Source organism: Crocodylus porosus, unplaced genomic scaffold (genome assembly GCF_001723895.1).
Source record: "Crocodylus porosus isolate Cpor-Errol unplaced genomic scaffold, CroPor_comp1, whole genome shotgun sequence".
Classification (NCBI taxonomy): domain Eukaryota; kingdom Metazoa; phylum Chordata; order Crocodylia; family Crocodylidae; genus Crocodylus; species Crocodylus porosus.
Window position 1 is genome coordinate 16,454,966 of NW_017728928.1, and position 18,244 is coordinate 16,473,209.

Consider the following 18,244-nt stretch of genomic DNA (forward strand, 5'->3'; position numbering starts at 1 on the left):
GTTACAGGTGTTAGAACCTCACTTTATAATAAATTAGCAGAAGAGCACCATCTTCCCAATCCTTGACAGAATGCAGGACTGAATTTGTCTATTTCATTGTTTTGTCTTAGCATTTTTAATAAGGAAATAATCAAAACTATAAACAGAGTTTCTTCAGTGTTCCACATTTTGAATCCTGTTGAACAGTATTTTTATGAATAGAAGAATCTAGATTTCAAAACTGGTATAGGTTTATCTGCATCAGAACCTTTTTAAGAGAGAGAGAGAGAGAATGTATGTATTCCATTCTGTAAATCTGTATCAGTCAACTGAATGTGTGCACTGTTTCCTTGCTTATATTAAAAAAGTAGCTATGTGAATGAGACACCTTGAAGGAAATTTCTGGGTTCTGTGAGAAGTGATTTTTTCTGTTTGAGACTGATGCAAAGGTAAACTTTTGAATAAGACTTAAAAGATTAATTCTGATGGTTTAACAGTGATGACAAAGATCATGTTATGTTTGTTAAAATAGTGTGGGTACCCCAATTTAAAGTATAACACAAGTAGTATTTCTCATGTTTACTACTATTTTTATTTGTCAGGCCCAAAGAAATGCTAGGATTTGTACAACAGAAAAAAACTTGAGAAAAGCTGCCTTGAAAATCTTTAGAGTCAGGAATTTAGAGGTATGAGTGAGGCAGCTCAAATACAGCTGAGGTTAGAATATAAGCTATGTCTTATTTGTGTAGTCTCCTTGATGTGTGCACCACCAAGCTTTAGAATGGATATTTGAAGGAGTAAGAATTGGTTCCCTATGTATTTCATACCCTGCTTGAAAGCACAGTTTTGTTAGAATTACTGATGTATTCCATCTTAAGTGACTGAATTTCTTTGGTGATCTTTATGCTGTATGTCCAGTCCATAAGGCACAGGGTAAAGGTTGCTCCATAAATGTGAGGTATATGTTAGTATTGATTGCATTGTCTTGCTTGTTTGGACCTACAAGTATTTTATAGATTAATCTTTGGAAAATGGAATATATTCCTAAATACCATATTGAAGCCACGTATCATTTATATTGATCACTATGAAAGTTGAAGCAAGAACACTGTTCTATAGTGGAATATCTCAGTAGAATAACAGAAGAATTACATTTTTAACCATTACTGCAAAGAATTTTTGTTTCAGATGTGTAGAGTACCATATTTACTTGCATACCACACATCCCCAAATAAGACATGCACCTTGTTTTGGGAAAGCAGAATGAAGAATTTTTTCCCCCCCAGTCTTGCTTGCCCTGGCACCAGCTTACCTGGCTTACTCTAGCTGCATGGAACCAAATCCCCTCATCAGCATCGCTGCCCTTCCTCCTGCTGCTCAGTCAACAACAACTGCCAGTTTGGCAGCAGCTGTGAGAGTGTTAAACCTGGGGAGATAATTTTGACAATGGGAATCCATCCCAGCCCCATGTGACCAGAGGTTTTAGCTCTGGGTAAGTGAGCACATCCCTCTTCTACCATTCTAGTGTCCACCTGCTTCCATTGCAGTATGGAAGTTAAGTTCTCCTCAAGACACTCCCCACATTTTGAATTGATAATTTTTGAGGCAGTGGTGGTGCATGTGGTATATGAATACATACAGTATTTTTATTTTTGTGATGTGATGGATGTATTCATGTTTTTACATTTGTAGTTGTCAACAAATTATGTGCTGCTTGGCCCAACAATCAGCTGAAAAAATTGATAGATTTCGGGCTCATGCAGGATCTGTGTTCCTCAATCTTTTGCACTTCGACAGCCCTTCAGTTCCACATATACCTCATCGAGAAGAGTTAGAAAGAATATTTCCAAGGTAATCTAGCTCTTCTTCTAATTTATAAAAGTGGTTTTCTGGGCTAAACATATCAAAATGAAAATCGTTCTTGCTCTGTATCAAAATGTAAAAATGCGTAAGAAAGCTTGGATTTCCATCTAGTTAAAGAATTCAGAATTGAAAAATGAGTTTTACCAAGGGGATTTTCAGTTGAGAGTTTGATGTTAATGTAAATAAACAGAAAAATGTATTCAAGGTATTATAATTATAATACCTTATAATTACATTATAATTTTTTTGTCAGAAACCATCGTATAATAAATATTGCTAAACACTCGCTACAAATATAGGAGTTAGTCCACTGGCCAATTCCATAATGACATCTTGTTCATCATCTTTTATTCTGTCACCCAGTGCCTGCTGCCTCAGGGTAAGGAACCTGCAGTGAGCAGCTATTGGATTATCTGCTCCCAGAGAAAACTTTCTCTTACACTAAGTGGAGTATGTGGGATATACACCAACATTGGAGAAGTTGTATTTCTTCCAAACCTGTGTTGATTTTAATATTTAAAAAATTTAATATTTGATTTAGAATAATAAAAAGTATTACTGTTTTTATCTGTAGTGTGGAGTTGGTCTGTCTTGACCAAAGGGCATCTTTACACATGCTCTGGGATTGGGGTGGAGGCTTTTTAATTAGAATGGCGCTTGGGAGCTTCTCGATTAAAACACCAACAGTGTCTTGTGTATTCAGTGTCCTGCTCTTCAAAATGGTGGCAGGAGCACTTTAACTGAAGCTTGTTTGATGAGCTTGAAAGTGCCTCTGCCGCCATTTGGAAATGGCAGGGATGCTGAATACACATGACGCCAAGGCTGCTGGAGCACTCTAATTAGAATGCTCTAGCAGACTCAATTAATCTAGTCTAAATAGAACACATTAGAGCAGGTGTCAGGCATGTGTATAGGTGCCCAAACTGTTTTATTGTAGTTGCCTCTAAAATTGCACAGTATTATACTAGTTCAGTTTTAGAGCTATTCTAGAGTAGCCTTAAAAGTATGTCCTGATTATCCGCTTGGTTGCTTCTTTCTGTCAGGATATATATGTTATGGGGCAGAACCAATATGGTTTTTGAGATATTTGTTATATATCATGCTGTATTATGCTGTGTAGTTCTGAGACTATTTCTTCATTTGTTGATGCGTTGGCTTTGAATGGGGATATAATCTAGGACCCTCTGGAGAAATAATAATATTATTATTAATAATAAAAATAAAGAGCCCTTTTGCTTTGCTTTTTTCTGTTTACAGGTCAGAGACTATAACTTTAAATTGGAATGCCCCCTCACAAGCCTTCCCTCGAATCACCCAGCTTTTGGGTTTGCCAGCATATCAGTACTACGTGTTGCTGGGTCTCACAGTGTCTGTTGGTGGGTTAACAGAATCAACGGTAAGATATCAGGACTCCAGCTATCTGTTTGCTAGGAGTATTTATTTCCCCCATGAGTACACGCTGACTGAAAAAAAAATATTTTGTTTCAGTGAACATTGAAGATATTTTTGTTATTGAATTCCAATTGCAAGTTTAAAAGCCTATTATTTTATTTATAAAATAGTATTTTCTTGGATTCATGACCAAGCAGGAGACTGTGAGAACATCTAGGGTATGCCTACACTGATGGTCTACTCTGAAAACCCCAAGCTTGATTGACAGCAGTACAGTCTGACTTTAGCAGCTCATAGTCTGAGGATGAACCTGCCCTATCTGTAGTATGTTTGAAACTCAACCAGACCCTGCAGAAGGCAAGCACAGGAAATCCTCCAACAGCAATCCCACAACCTCCTTTTCCTGACTTCCTGTCTCTTCTGCCCATAATTGGAAAACAAGAGACAGGCAGTCAGCAGACTGGCTCTGTTTTTGAGCCAAGCATGTTCGAAAAGTGTAAGTAGTTTGGTTGTTTCCTGTTTTCTTGCTTATTACTGTCTGCTAGTATGTTTAAGAACAACCTTTTGGTCTATTTTCAGAATATGGCTTTGAAATGTTAACTCCTCATGATGACTGTTTTCTCTTCTGTGCTTAAAGTTAATTCCCATTAAATGCTTTTTAAGGAATATGGATTTAGGCACAGAGTAGTAGCCTAGTTCTTTTCAGTAAGATCAAGGCAGAGGCATAGAGGAGTTTTTAAAACTACAAGCAAGCTGAACAATCAGTTAGATAACGTCATAGTACAGGGGTTTTCAACCTTTTTTTTTTAACAAGCGTACCCCTTCTGTCTCAAAGTTGCAGCTCATGTACCCCTTTATATTTTTTCTTGTTTTTAATATTATCAATTATGTGATATAAGGCAGGCTACACTAATTAACATTAAATACATTATTAGTATATGCAGCATCTGGTTGGTAAGTCTGTTGAGGGAGGTTAAGGAGGGGGGTGCAGATTGAGGCCCCTGCAGTTGGGGAGGGAGTGTGGCTGGGGCAGTGGCAGGCACTGGGATGAAGCTGCGAGTGGCTCCTCCGGGGGGGAAGGAAGGGGTGCAGCTCTGGCCGCTGCATGACGAGGGCTGGGCCGAGCGCCTATAGGAGGGGCTGCAGCCACTCCAGAATTCGCTGTAGTCCCCCCCCAACCCTTCCTTCCAGCACAGCCTGGCCCAGTCCCCCTGCTGGGAACAGCCTGGCGCTGCCCCAATCCCCAGCAGCAGTCTGCTCTTGCCCTGAACACAGATCTCGGGGCACATGTCCCCCATGCCCTCCCAGAGTTACATGTAGCAGCGGGAGCCACTCTCCCCGCTGCACAAGGCTCAGTCCCACGTCCTGCCCTGCTGGGTAGCCCTTGCCCCTGCCCTATTTCCCACTCTCTCCCACGCTGCTGAGGCCTTGAGTTACTCCCCTGCCTACGCCCCTTTCCTCACAACAGACTTACCAGCCAGACCCGGCTGCTCTCCGTGCTGCCGGGCTGTGCTCCTTGGTTGCCTGCGAGCTGTGCTGTGGCTGCACACATGCATGCGGCATTTATCGGCTACATTATCGGACACGTTAGTCAAAAAAATGCTCATTGCCAATATAGTCAATATTCCTTATGTTGGTGCTGATCTGATCCAGGACGGATATATCAATGCACTTCTAATATTTTCTCATTTGTTCTGCATTACCCCCTACCACCTTTTTAAGTACTCCTAGGGGTACACATACCTGCAGTTGACAACCATTGCCGTAGTACATTCAGTTATGTAGCAGTTTAGTGCAGACCATTGACTTTGATTGAAGTGGTTATCTGAATGATTTTAGAGGGGGCATCTCTGCTGGTTCAGATGAGCAGCAATTTTTTTTTTAAATTTCTGCTTGTTCCCAATCTTTTACTGTAGTGGCAAGTACATGTGCTTGCACTCCATTTAGGGCATGAGAGAAGCAGGACTGACATGGGTCAGGAGGTATAGGTGTTCATTAGTGGATAGGTGAGACAAAGAAAAGGTTATGGGTTGGAGAATGCCCTCCAGGTAAAATGGGCTGTAAGCTAGAGATCTTGGGTTACAAAAGAAAGAGGGAAATGAGATATTTAGGGGAACATTTAAGTATGAGGTATTTTGTAAAAAAAACTGAGAAACAGGAGAGATTTTTGCCAGATTAGGTTTAATAGTAGACTTGGTCTTACGTGGATTTCTTCCTTATGTACATATAATGCACAGATCTATTTTATTAGATAAGTGTGTGAATGGTTAGTTAATACTAAACAGAAAAAATGTGCTGCACAACAATATGTAATGCACAATGAAGTATCAGAATTGAGTGCATCAGAACGGTACCTTGGATAGGTTAGGAACTGGGTGAATCCAGGAACTAGTTGGCTCAGAGGTCTGGAAGCCCTGGGGTCTCTGTGTGAATGACAGGGGTGCCCTGGAGCCATAGATCCTGGAAGCATATATCAAGGTCCAGATGCTGTGACAGTGAGCCTGGAAATCCAGGGAATACCATTCAAGTTCCAGCTTTGAAGACTTCCATGGTCTCTGCTCCAGAGGTGGGCCCTGAGCCCTAGTTTGACTCTGAGGCTTACAGGGTTTTCAGGCTTCTGGCTTCACAGCTGGGAGACTAGAAGCTCTGGCTTGACAGAGTTGTTCTGGAACTAGAAGTCCACACTTCCCATATCACAGTAGCATTCAAGGGAAGTTTCTGATGGCAAACTTGCCTGTGATTCAGTGACGGTTCATCAAACTCACGATGTTTTTGTGACATTTCTGACCAGCTGCAACTCCATCTTTCATAGGAATGTTGCCCTAAATGCAACTCCTGCTGGTAGAAATATGACAAAATGACAAAATTATGCTAAAAATGTGCCAACAGTTACACAGCTTATTATCAGAGCTGTTAACTATTCTTCCTGTGTTCGTTTTGTTAGGAGTCTGTGAAGTAATCTGTCTTCAAAATGCCGTAGGGCATAGGCAAAATTTGCATTTATAATTGCAAGGTTCTGACCCCAAAGCACTTTATTTGAAAGGGTGAGAATATACTTATCAGAATTTGTCTGTGTAAAAGTCAACAGCTAGGAACAGTTTGGATGTGCTCTTATTGCAAGATTTTATTTTTTAGATGATAGTTTTTTAATCGGTGATTAGAACTTAGGGATGCTGTAGCAGCTCCTTGCAAACAGTTAGGTTTCTCAGCCTTCACCACTAGAAGTAAAAAAATAAGCAAAGCAATGCTCTTTTCCCTATCTCCCTACCTTTATTTCCACATGTCTCTAATTAACCTTTGTGTAATGGAGATGAGATGGATTAATGTGCCAAGCCAGTAGTAAGGAATGAAGAGAAATGGAAAGAGGGTGAGGAAGCAAGGTTTCTCAGCAGATCTCTAGCTTTAAACTGGGGGAGTTGAGCCGCTACTCTAATTGGAGCATAAGCTAAAGAGAAAGGGGTAGTCCCTTTGAAGCCACCTGTTTGGCTCTTTTTGTTGCTTCTGTAGTTCCACACAGTGAAATAATTGGCAGGAGAGGCTTCTTGAAACCATCACAGCCTGCAATACCGCTAGATATTTTTTTTTAATAACTTAGACTCCCATGTACTCCCAAGACATTACCAAACACAAGCTCTTCCAGCAAGACAGAGTGGCAACCAAGCCTGCCTAGGAAAGTTCCCCACAGGAATTTCACTGCCTATTTCTGCTTTATGAGAGACAAGCCCTTTGCAGCTCCTTTCCAGGATCTGAGGGGCCATGGCTGCGCTCAATGGCAAATGAGAGCATTTGTGAGAAGTCTGGCTCTTGAGATCCTTCCTTTCCAGGACCTGTGGGGGTAGCTTTGAAACTCCATTCTCCTCTCTGAGAGCTCTCTTCAGCCATCCTTTGAAGACGCATTTTTCTCTCTCATTCAAGTCCCCTGAGCTTAAGTCATCTCCAGGAATGGGCTGGACCCAGGGAACCCAAAATTCTGAATTTCTTCCACCTCATTTGTTTCATGTTACTCTGCAGAGTGATGTCTAGAAAAAGAATCTCTTCTGGGTTTTTCTCTAGGTGCCAAAGTTTCATTCTCTCTCAGCAGTGTTTGCTGCCATGCTCTCAATTAGGAGCCAGATCCCATCGTTTAGCCATAGTTTGTTGAAGGTGCAGAAAATCTAGAGAAACCCCTTTAGGGCAGTGTAAGTTTGTATCTGGGGTGCTGCTGGGGGCTAAGTGAAGGTCACCATCGTTATGTACCAAGAGAAAGTCACTAGTTTTCAGCTGCCTCTGGTCATGGTGTATTCTTGAACAGCACCATGCCAATGGGAGGATGTCTGGGATGTTACAGCCCACTGGTGATGTGGACAATGACCAAATCCTATATGTGGCAACTCAGTCGGTCATGGTGTGGGTGGAGTGGGACCACATTGCAAGTGCAGGAGGAGTTTTTAGACAGCAGCCTTGTTTTCCCTGCCCTTATGTAATCTGGGGCTGATGCAGCTGTTTCTACACTGGGTCCTCTTGCTTCACTCCATGCTTACCTACTGCCCTATCAATACAGTCCTGCAGTCCAGAGAAAGCAGACACAACACCAGTGTTTCTCTTGAGGCTCCTGTTTTGAGCCCCATCTGTGGAGCACTTGAAAGCATTTCCCTTGGTGAATATGAATTGTGTTTAGGGTTGCTTCAGGCTAGAACCCTTTAGAGTTTACTACCATTTTAACCCACAAGGTTGGCATCACAAGGGTCTTGCTCCGAGGCAGGGCTGAGAGAGCTCCCATGATTCATCCGTAAGGTCTTTTGTAGTCTATGAACAAATCGGCAATAAGGTCTTTTATAGCTTATGAACAAATCGGCAAAGACCAGGAACTGCAGTTTTGGCATTGGCGCCCTGTTTGGGAGTCTATTTCCACCTGTGGCAGAGTAGACTTGTTGCACTCGCACACCTCTTCGAAATACAAAGGAGGTAGGAGGAGGCCCCCTACATTTTAACCTGTCAGTTTAGCGGTTTGGCCCTTGCTTAGGGAGCAGGAGAAGCAGGTTATAACCCTCCTCCATGCCTCATCCAAAGTGCCCTAACCACAGATTGGCATTAACTAAAATACTCCCCAGCCTTCCTGTTGAAGCTGGGCTCCTGGGCAGCGGAGAAAGGGAGATGTGTGGGGCATAAGGAGAACAAGTGGGAAGGTGTTGGGCTCAATGAGATCGATGGTGCTCTAAAAGGGAGGGAGGGACTTCTGCATTCTAGCCTGGGCCTTTGCTCCCAGTGTGGCAGAAATGATATCCCGGTGCTGTTCCTCTACTATAGCCAATGAATAGTAAATGGAAGGTGCATTGGGCCAGCTGCCAGCACAGGGCTGGAGATTCTTGTGTAGTATAGGAACTTTTACTTAATCCTAGGGCTTGATAAGTCTTCAGCTCCAGTATTGAAACACCAGTCCCAGTAACAATCATAGACTGTATGGCCAAAATTCTCATTTACTAGTTACCAGTACTGAGGATCACAGGTTTCCACCAGTGGGAGAAAAATGGTCTTGCCAGGAGCAAATTCTCAGCTGACAGGAACATTTACCAAGCCTTGCCTTGGAAATTTCCATATGACAGAGCAGACACAGAGGAGAAGCATTTATTCTTCCTCAGAATAATGCACTGATACTTGTATGAGTGCATTTTATGTGGGAGGAGGAGGGGCCAGGTCCAAGTCCAAAAAGGCGCTAATCCATACCATTAATTAGAGAGGAGGGTAGAGATAATTAAAGATCCTGGAGAGAAAAAGCTACCTGATGCATGTAGATCTTCTTCAAGGAGCGCTACTCGGTTTTTGGGTCAGACAACAATCAAACTTAATTTCTTTCTAGACAGTCTCCTAGACTTATTTCGTAACATTTTCCATGCTTCAATTTTGAGTTAGAATTGTTTATCTGAGAGAGGTCCTTTATACTGTGGAATGTGACAGCATGTAGGTAGGGATAACAAAGCTTCAGTTAGACTTTCAGGAAATTATTTGTGAGCACAAGTTGAGGAGGGTCTTGAAAATAAATGGGCTTTGTGTTTCTTGTATTTTAATAACTGCTTGTTTGTATTTGGGTGAGAAGCAGGTGTTGTCTGTTTTGGCTGTGAGATTTTTACTACTTTTCTAAAGAGATATTTACTATTATGTAGAGTTAAATTAGGATTGCAAAGAGTTTCTATTCTCTGGCAGTAGCAGTAATGAGTGTGAACAAAATGCACTATCTACATGTAACCTCTGTCATGTGGAAAAGGCAGTTACAGGTTTGGGGTTGTTTGTTTTGTTTTTGATGTTTCTATTTTTTTATAAAGAGTTTGGCTTCAAAGGGTGGTGCTGAGTGCGTGTCTTGCTTAGAAATGTTTTGGTAACAGCTGAAAGAATTTTTGTCTGAGCATTTTAAGTAATCTGGAAAAACAGAAGATGTCATTTCCTTTGGGGTTTGGGCTTTGGCATTCTTCAGCATTCCTTTGGTTCAAAGGATATTTTCTTTGTATAAAAGAATCTTCTAACTGTATAGCTGGCTGATAATGCGTATCTCTTATAGCTACATAAAAGAAATCTCCCCAGTACACAGATTCTTGTGTATAAAATGGTGCTCTTTTTACAGTTTACTAGAGCTGCCATAGTTTCAAGCAAACTGCTTGACGTAGTTTCATGTTGTATTGGATTTCTTCAGCCTAAAAAAATATAAAGTGGGAAATAATAAGATTTTAGTGATAGAACCTTTTCTGAGATACTGTTTTGAAAGACTGCTAGTTTTCCCTGGACTATAAACCAGTTTCAGTGTTGGGTTGAAATACTGTCATGAAATATTTGGAGTAGTCGCTCCCAGATGTTTAGTTTATTGATGAAGGCATTGGCTGATGAGTCAGCTGGCAAAATGTACAAACATATCTCTACCCCAGTTTTATGTGTCTGATCTCTATGCATGGAATGTATAAGCTGTAGTTTTCACCTTTTTCTAAGTGTACTCCTATGATTCCAGGGATGGTAGTAACTTTCCATGATCCCTAGTAGAAACTACTGGCTTTTGAGGGGTTGTATGTTTATCTTATTAAATTACAAGAATGTATCTTATCAAACTGCAAGAACATATCATAACCTAGCTAACTGGAAAGTGAGGAAATGTGGTTCTAGAATATTTAATGAAGCTGCATGATCATCTAATCAGAATAGAAGCCTTTACATATACATGTAGTTGCATCGGCTTAATGAATTTTATAGGATGGGGCCCATGGTCCTATGTCCTGAATACAGAAGTTGTCCAACGGAATTCACTGGAGGGTAATTTTTGGCCCATTTTAAAAGCAAGTATTGTGAATCATCATGCTTTATGTAAAATGTTACTGACTTCAAAAGGGTTGTTTGTCTTCAAAGAACAGGAGTATTAAAAGAACTATTATGAGCAGAATAAGGAGACATGGTCTTACTTGTGCTAAAAACTAGACTTTAAATTATTTTTAGGTATAAGAAAAACACCTTATTGCCACTTAAGTATATTAAATATGTCAGGATTTGAAATGAACCAGAAGCAGTGCTGTTTATTGAACATAACATGCTCTTAATATATATTACATCTTTTTTTATGCACATGTGCAAGAATGCTCTTGTTTTGTTAATAGGTCTTTTATGTGTACAGTGAAATATACCGTGTGTATTAATAGTTGTGTGAAAACACTGAACAATTATGGCAACTATAAAAGCTTCACTTTTATTTTTAGTTGTTTTTAGTAGCAGTCCATACAGGTTCCTTTCATGGTATGTGGATTTTTATCTTGCTCATATGTGCATAAATGAGATTCTTCTTGGCCAACAGTGTTCATTACAGCTACTCCCCTTCTGTCCTTGTGATTTTTTCTTTCTCCCAATTGAGGGTGTAAAGGATGGAGTAGACGCAGCTGTCACTCTTTCCCCTCTTACTGTCCTTGACAGTGGGATGGAACTTCTGCAGTGCCTGATGTTTTCTCTGTGTATTGTACTCATATTCATTAGGGCTATGCAAAGCTTCAGTTGCTGATTCGACTTGGAGGAGATTCAGCCTGATTCAGCAGTCAAATCTCCGAATCTGAATCTAACCAGGAGACCTATTAATCTCTCTGAATTGAACTGGAAGCTGACAATTCGATTCGGAGAGATTTGACGGTTTGGACATAGATACAGCTTTGTGGGTTTGTTTTTCTACGTACCTCAAGGTACCAGGCGGCTTGTGAATGCTGAGATGGTGGGGCTGATGGAGCGTCCCATGAGAGTGTGGGGGGGTCCCTAGCATGCTTGGCGGCGGACCTGGAAGTGGACCAGAAGCCCTTCTGGTCCATTTCTGGGTCTGCTGCAGAGTGCACAGAGGACCCCCCCCGGCTTGGTGACTGGTGCCTCCTGGGTCGGGGGGGGCACCCAGGGTCCCCCCCGTGGCCAATCACTGAGGTGTGGGGGGGTCCCCTGCATACTCAGCAGCAGACCTAGAAGTGGACCGGAAGTACTTCCAGTCCACTTCTGGGTCTACTGCCAAGCGTGTGGGGGCCCCCCCTGCACTTCTGTGGGACACTGCTTCCACCCCAGTATTGCAGCATTCACGAGTTGCACCTGGTACCTCAAGATATGTGGAAAAGACATATAAAGCTGTGTCTATGGGCGAATTGCTGATTCTCTAAATCGGAATGAAATCTTCAGATTTGGATTAGGCCGAATTGAATCAGGACAGTGATCCAAATTAATTAATCAAATCATTGTCCCCTAAATCGGGCTGAATCTGAATTTAATACGGCCTGTTTCACATATCCCTAGTGTTAATTAGTATATTATCTTACTTTTTCATTGTTAGTTACTATAGCAGGGTTATAGCTGTGGAGAAGTAAGGCTGGCAGGGGCCTCTAGAGATCATCTAGTCCAACCCCCTGCCTAAGGCAGGATCATCCCTTTCTGAACCATCCCATACAACCATAATCTAAACTCTACATAAGATACCTTCAACACTGATGCGAAAAAGACTTAACACTCTCACCTGCCATAGGTGAAGCAGGGGAACCATGGCAGCCAATGTCCAGCTTCTATAAAATGTTGTCATTATACACTCAAGAGGTCCTGGGTAGAGAACCATGCCTCTGCTACAGAAAAAATCCCCACCATCCATACCATTTTGACCATGGGGTAAAATTCTTTCCTGATTCCAAATATGGTCTGACTAAGTGGAGGGTCAAGACTCTGACCTCCAGCTTTGCTCCTATCAGGAGAATCAGCACACCCCAGTTGAAGTCCCCAGCCTGAGCTGTAACTAACACCCAGTGCCTCTGGGGAGTCTTAAAAACACCCTGACATGTATATAGCAGAAAAAGTGGGGTGGGGTGGGCCAGGAGCAACCAGCAAGGCCAGAAGCATGGGAAATGTCCATGATAGAACATAGGCATAGCTATGCCTAGATCATCCCAGACCAGTGGCTGTCCAGCCTCTTCTTGAACACCTCCAGTGATGAAGAAGTATTCCATTGCCTCATAGTGAAGAAGTTTTTCCAGATATCCAATCTAAATTTACTTTGCTGCAACTTCAAGCCACTCATCTGCATCCTTCTCTCTGCAGCAAGAGAGAAAAGGTCCTTTCCCTTTTCCTTATGGCAGCCCTTCAGGTACTTGCAGACTGTTATCTTGTCCCCTCTTAAGCATCTTTTTAACAAGCTGAACATGCCTAGCTCCTTCAGACTCTCTTTGTATGACTTGTCTTCCAAGCCCTTGATCATCTTTGCTGGCCATGTCTGGACCCTCTCTAACTTCTCCATGTCCTTTTTAAAATGTGGAGCCCAGTACTGCACACAGTACTCCAGATGAGGCCTAACTAGTGCCAAGTAGGGAGGCACTATCACCTCCTATGTCTTGCACCTAATGCTTCTATTGATGAAGCCCAAAACTGCATTCATCTTTTGTGTGGCTGCATCACACTGCAGACTCATTGAGTGTGTGGTCTACCAAGACTCCCAAGCCCTTTTCCATAAAGTTGCTGGCCAGCCAGGTGATCTCCATTTTGTATTTATGTTTCTGATTATTCCTCCCAAGGAATAGCATCTTGCATTGGTCTGCACTGAACTTTATCCTGTTAGCTCTAGCCCAACTTTCCATCCTCCAACATGTTCACAATCCTTCCCAGTTTCATGTCATCCACAAACTTGCTTTGGAAGCTTCCTATGCCAGCAACAAAATAATAAACACATTGAATAGTACCTGGCTGAGGACAGACTCCACTTGAAACCTCCTGCGATTCTGACATGGATCCATTAATAATCATCCTTTGCTTGTGGCTATTGACCCAGTTATCTATCTGCCTTGTAGTAGTTTTATCCAGCCCACACTTCTCCAATTTATTTATGAGAAGGTCATGTGAGACCTTGTCAAAAGCCTTGCTGAAGTCCAGATACACTATAGCCCCGGCATTCCCTTCATCCACCCAAGTTTTTACTTTGTCAAAGAAGGAGATCAGGTTTGTTTGGTACAATTTGTTTTTCATAATTCATACTGGCTGCTTGCAATCAGCCCTTCTTCCTCCAAATGCGTGCTGGCTTTAGGATATGCTCCACTAAATGTCCATGTATTGAGCTAAGGCTAACTGGCCTGTAGTTAGTTCTGTGGGAAGGAGTCCATGGGCCCGTGGCACAGGTGCACACTATGCCCTACGTGGGTCTGATCAGGCCCTAGAGCTGCACGGGGAGCTGGCTTGCAGAGCTCTGCAGGCCAGATCCAGCCCCCTGCCCCTATGTTTACCAAAACTGTCTCATGGAAACTTTGTCCCCAGGAATTCCACTGCCTGTTGTCTTTCCCTGCTACTGGGGAATCAATCCTCTTTTAGGTTTGCCAAACAGTGACTGATGGCTAGGCCTGCTCAGGCCTTTGTTTTCAGATGGAAGGGCTTGGATTTAAACTCATTGGATGGTGCTGGCCAAACCAAATTCGTCCTTGTTCTGGTAGGGTATATATGCATTGAAAACGGAATCAGTGTGGTCATGATAAGGTAAATAAGTATTTTTCACTGCCATAAGTATATGCTGTGTTAAGAATGTTTGCTTAAGTTCTATAGATAATCATGCTGAACTTTATTATTAGAAACTTGAATCATTGTCTGCTCAAAGGCTCCAATCTAGATTAAGGTGCTCAGCAATGTATGAACAATAAGATGGTCGCTGTTTCTAGGAGTTTGCTGTCTAAATAATGACACAAATGTAGAATGCAATGGTGAAGAAGTTTGGGGTCAGAGGAGACTAAGAGTAATGGAAGTTGTGGAAGAGTAATAGAAGTTGCACGTATTTTAGTTCAGTGTACAATTTTACACTTAAGTTCTGGGTTTGTATAATGTAAACTCTTCCGGAGCCTTTGTCCCCTTTGTGACTTTTGCATTATTGCATTAGTTGGGAAGATGCTGTCTTCAGTATGCACATTCTTCTGCCATCCTCCTTTCGTCATTGCTTTTGTATGCATTACAGTTTAGTTCATTTATTCAAATGCTGGATGCTCTGTTTACTGCTGTCTTTTAATGACATTTCCGTGCAGTCCTTCTGTTAATTTTTTGAATCTGAGAAAAAAACATCTGTGGATTTGGCTGTCTTAAAAACAGGGCAGTAATCTGAGACAGCTAGAATTCCTAAATATGTTAGGAATGCAGCAGAAAAAAACTACATGGTTAGACACGTGCCTTACGAAATACTTCCATGAGACTTCACAGATTTCTTCATGTCAGCCCTCTTCTGTTTTGAATTCATGTGTGCTGACACCTAAATAAACACACATTTGCACTACTTGAATCACAAAAATACAAAGGCCAAATGCTTATTTTTTATTGTGCTTAAAGGGAACTGTTTGGAACTGTGGGTAGATTCTATCCTTTAAAAAGTTAATGGAATTATTTCTTTAACATGTAATAACAAAGTAGTTGGTCATGTGCTGAATTTTTCAATAAGCACATTTCCCTTTACAGCTTTTTAAATATCAGGCATCCAAATATAAGCATGCAATGCTTTGTTCACTACATGAAGAACCATCTTACATTACTTTTAACATCTGAAAGAACTGTGTTTACTGAGTTCAGTTCAAAATTTCTTTAAGTACAATTGAGTTTTGCAAATGTACAAGTGTAGATGTTATTGGGGCATATTGGTTTTGAAGCACAGCAAAGATCAATAGCTATCATTTGATATTTTTGATTTTGCATTTGAATTAATGAAGAGAGATACCTACTTGTACAAACTTGTTAATGCCTCACTGTGCTTTCTCTAGTCTGGTGTATACTAACATTAAACCAGCATACACTGCCTGGTCTTTTGGATTTACAGGTAAAATAACATTTTTAAAGGCACAATAGAAAAATATTTTTTATGTGGTTGCTGAAGCCTTTGAAAAATGCTCCTGTGCTTGATAAATGTGTAAAACACTCTGGCTCGTATCCTCCAGTATTCTTAATTTCAGTGTGGGCTACCTAGTACACAAGGACTTAGCATTCTGACTCAAAATCAGCAAAATACTGAAGCAAAGAAGAGTAGTAATATTTTTCCTAGGTTGTTTTATTATAAAAGAAACAAATTAATGAATATAGTCTTTAATCCAGTCTTTTTTTTTCCTTATAATTTATTTTACTCTAAAACTTGATCTAGGAAATGCAGTACATGGATAAAAAAAAGTAATGGCAAGTGAACCAGCTGTCTTCCCTTTAGACAGTGATAGTGAATCAGTATGCTCACTTACTGTTTCTTTTTAGAAGTATATCTGATGGTTCAGAAGATCAGCTAATGTAGTGAAGTTCCTGCATAGGTTGGGAATGTTTGTATTTAAAAAAAAATTCCAGTCACAGCCGGGTTTATTTTACAAACTGCTTCATTTCAGATGTTCTGTTGTTGTAGGTTCGGTACTCTGCACAGAGCCTGTTTGACTATATGAAGAAAATCCAAAATGATCTGGGTGCCATGAATAGCTTTTGTGAGACATTACTAAAAGTTTTTGAAGATAACCTGCTGAATGACAGGTAATCCTTCTCTTACATAACATACTAATAGAAGAATACATACTGAGGAGGTCAGTATACTTTCATAATGTGCCCAATAACAGTACGAAATTACCAGTATTTTGTATACATTTTATATACATTTATTTTGATACATTGTAGAATTTTGAAAATGGCCTCAACAACAAGTCCCAGAAAAGACAGAGTTCTGGGAGACAGTTTTGTGTAAAAAGGGAAGCATTTACTTTATTGTAGCGTTGAACTTAAAATGAACTGCAGTATTTTCATGTAGTGTGACATTTGGAAAATTAGATGCTTATGTGCACTTTCATTGTGTTTTTTGTTTAGGATGGGTTTCCTTAGGAATATGCAAAGTGTAACTGTCATAGAAAAATGCATGGTCTTGTTGAAAGACCAGATATGTTATATAGCAAGACTCATTCACCTAAGCTTCACTTATAAAATTTATGCAAGTTCTGGAGTTAAGATTGTGGGTATTTTGTTGTGATGTTTGGGGACTATTTTCTATTCATAACGTTTAGCAGGATTTTCAGTCTTCTTTTTGTTAACTTAGCTGTTGTAGCTGAGAATCTCCATAGCTGTTTTTGCTGCCGTGCCACCTGTTCAGCCTCATTTTGTGCTTAATCTAAGTGAAAAGCGTTTGCAACTTTTAATAAACTTAGTTAAGTACATTATTCAGATTTGTTTAAAATTATCCTACACTTTTTAATTGTATTTCCAGGTCCCCACAAGCTTAGACCCATCCTGGCTATTGACTAGTTTCTTTCCTTTGGCTACAACAGAATGTCTCTCTCTCCGCCAACTAGAATGATTTAGCCAACTTAGAGGAGTTACCCAGCAACCTTTCTCAGTGGGTGGGGTAGAATTCTAATTGAAATGGATGTATGTAGATAGCAGGTCTCTCTCCCCTCCCTCCCCCTCACTTGCTTTCAATAAAAATAAGCGTATACATGACATCTGCCAAGAAATGTATTTGTTGTGCAAATTTTTTTATTTAGGGTTTCTGTACCTCTGTTGAAGATGCTGGATCAAATGCTGGCCAATGGTTGCTTTGATATTTTCACCACTGAAGAAGAGTAAGTGTTAATTATTCTCTTTGGAAATTCCTGTCTTATACTGGATGACATGAGAGGGGAAAGCTTGTGCAGCAACTGATTTCAAGGTTAGCGTTACTGATGAGAACACTCTTTCTAATTCAGTAATTTAGTGGCACTGTTTTTAGGATCAAAATTTGATCGTCCATTCCTTGTCAGTTGTCTTTTCTTTTAAGATCTCTCCTGCTATTGAAAAAATACTTGCAAACACTGCATTATGATTGCTGGGAGCTTTTTTCTTGTACAAAGTGCTAGATGCTTTTTTAAAAATTTCAGTAAACGAATCAGGGTACATATAGTGGGAGTGCAGAGAGTCTGGGAGTGCTGCCATACACTGAGATGCACACTGCTCTGTATGGTAGGGAAAGTTATTATTTTGTTTGGATTTCCCTGAAGTTTATTGGGACAGCTCTCAAGGAAGGTTTTCTCTTTCTCAGTGCAGCAGTTGGCTCTTTCAGGGCTTTATGACCAGAAAATGACACAGGTTCATATTTTCACTTAGAAAAGGTAAGGCCGTGCTAGACTGTAGTATTGCTGAGAGTTTGTACATTTTCTAAATACATATTTAGGGAAATAAATAATATATTTTATCAGGCAATGTACATTTTGCACAATTTTCCTATTGTGACACCCCAAAATAACATTCCCCAGATGATCTGTCAGTCATAAAATCCTACAGCTTTTGTTTCAAGTGAGTACCCTCCAAGAAGTCTGTAACACTTTTTTTTTTTTTTTTTGAGAAAACAACAACAGAATAAGGTTCCACAGTTCCATGGCCAGTATTCTGGACAGAAGGATGTTAGAAGTGGACAAACATGAATTATGACCTTGTAATAACATATTTTCAGAGCAGTATATTTTCATTTCAGTAAAATTAAAATTTATTTATGCTGAAATCAGACATGAAGTATCTTAGCACAAGTGCAGATAGATGACAG

The 18,244-nt window shown here is 40.6% G+C and overlaps 1 protein-coding gene across 1 annotated transcript in view; it reads left to right on the forward strand.

Moving 5' to 3' along the window:
* TBCD (tubulin folding cofactor D) overlaps positions 1 to 18,244 on the forward strand; it is a 226,913-nt gene that overhangs the window by 175,605 nt on the left and 33,064 nt on the right. The window contains exons 31-34 of the mRNA XM_019542712.1: positions 1,672 to 1,830; positions 3,100 to 3,238; positions 16,091 to 16,212; positions 17,211 to 17,288. Coding sequence (XP_019398257.1) covers positions 1,672 to 1,830; positions 3,100 to 3,238; positions 16,091 to 16,212; positions 17,211 to 17,288 — 498 coding nt within the window. The remainder of the gene's footprint in view (positions 1 to 1,671; positions 1,831 to 3,099; positions 3,239 to 16,090; positions 16,213 to 17,210; positions 17,289 to 18,244) is intronic.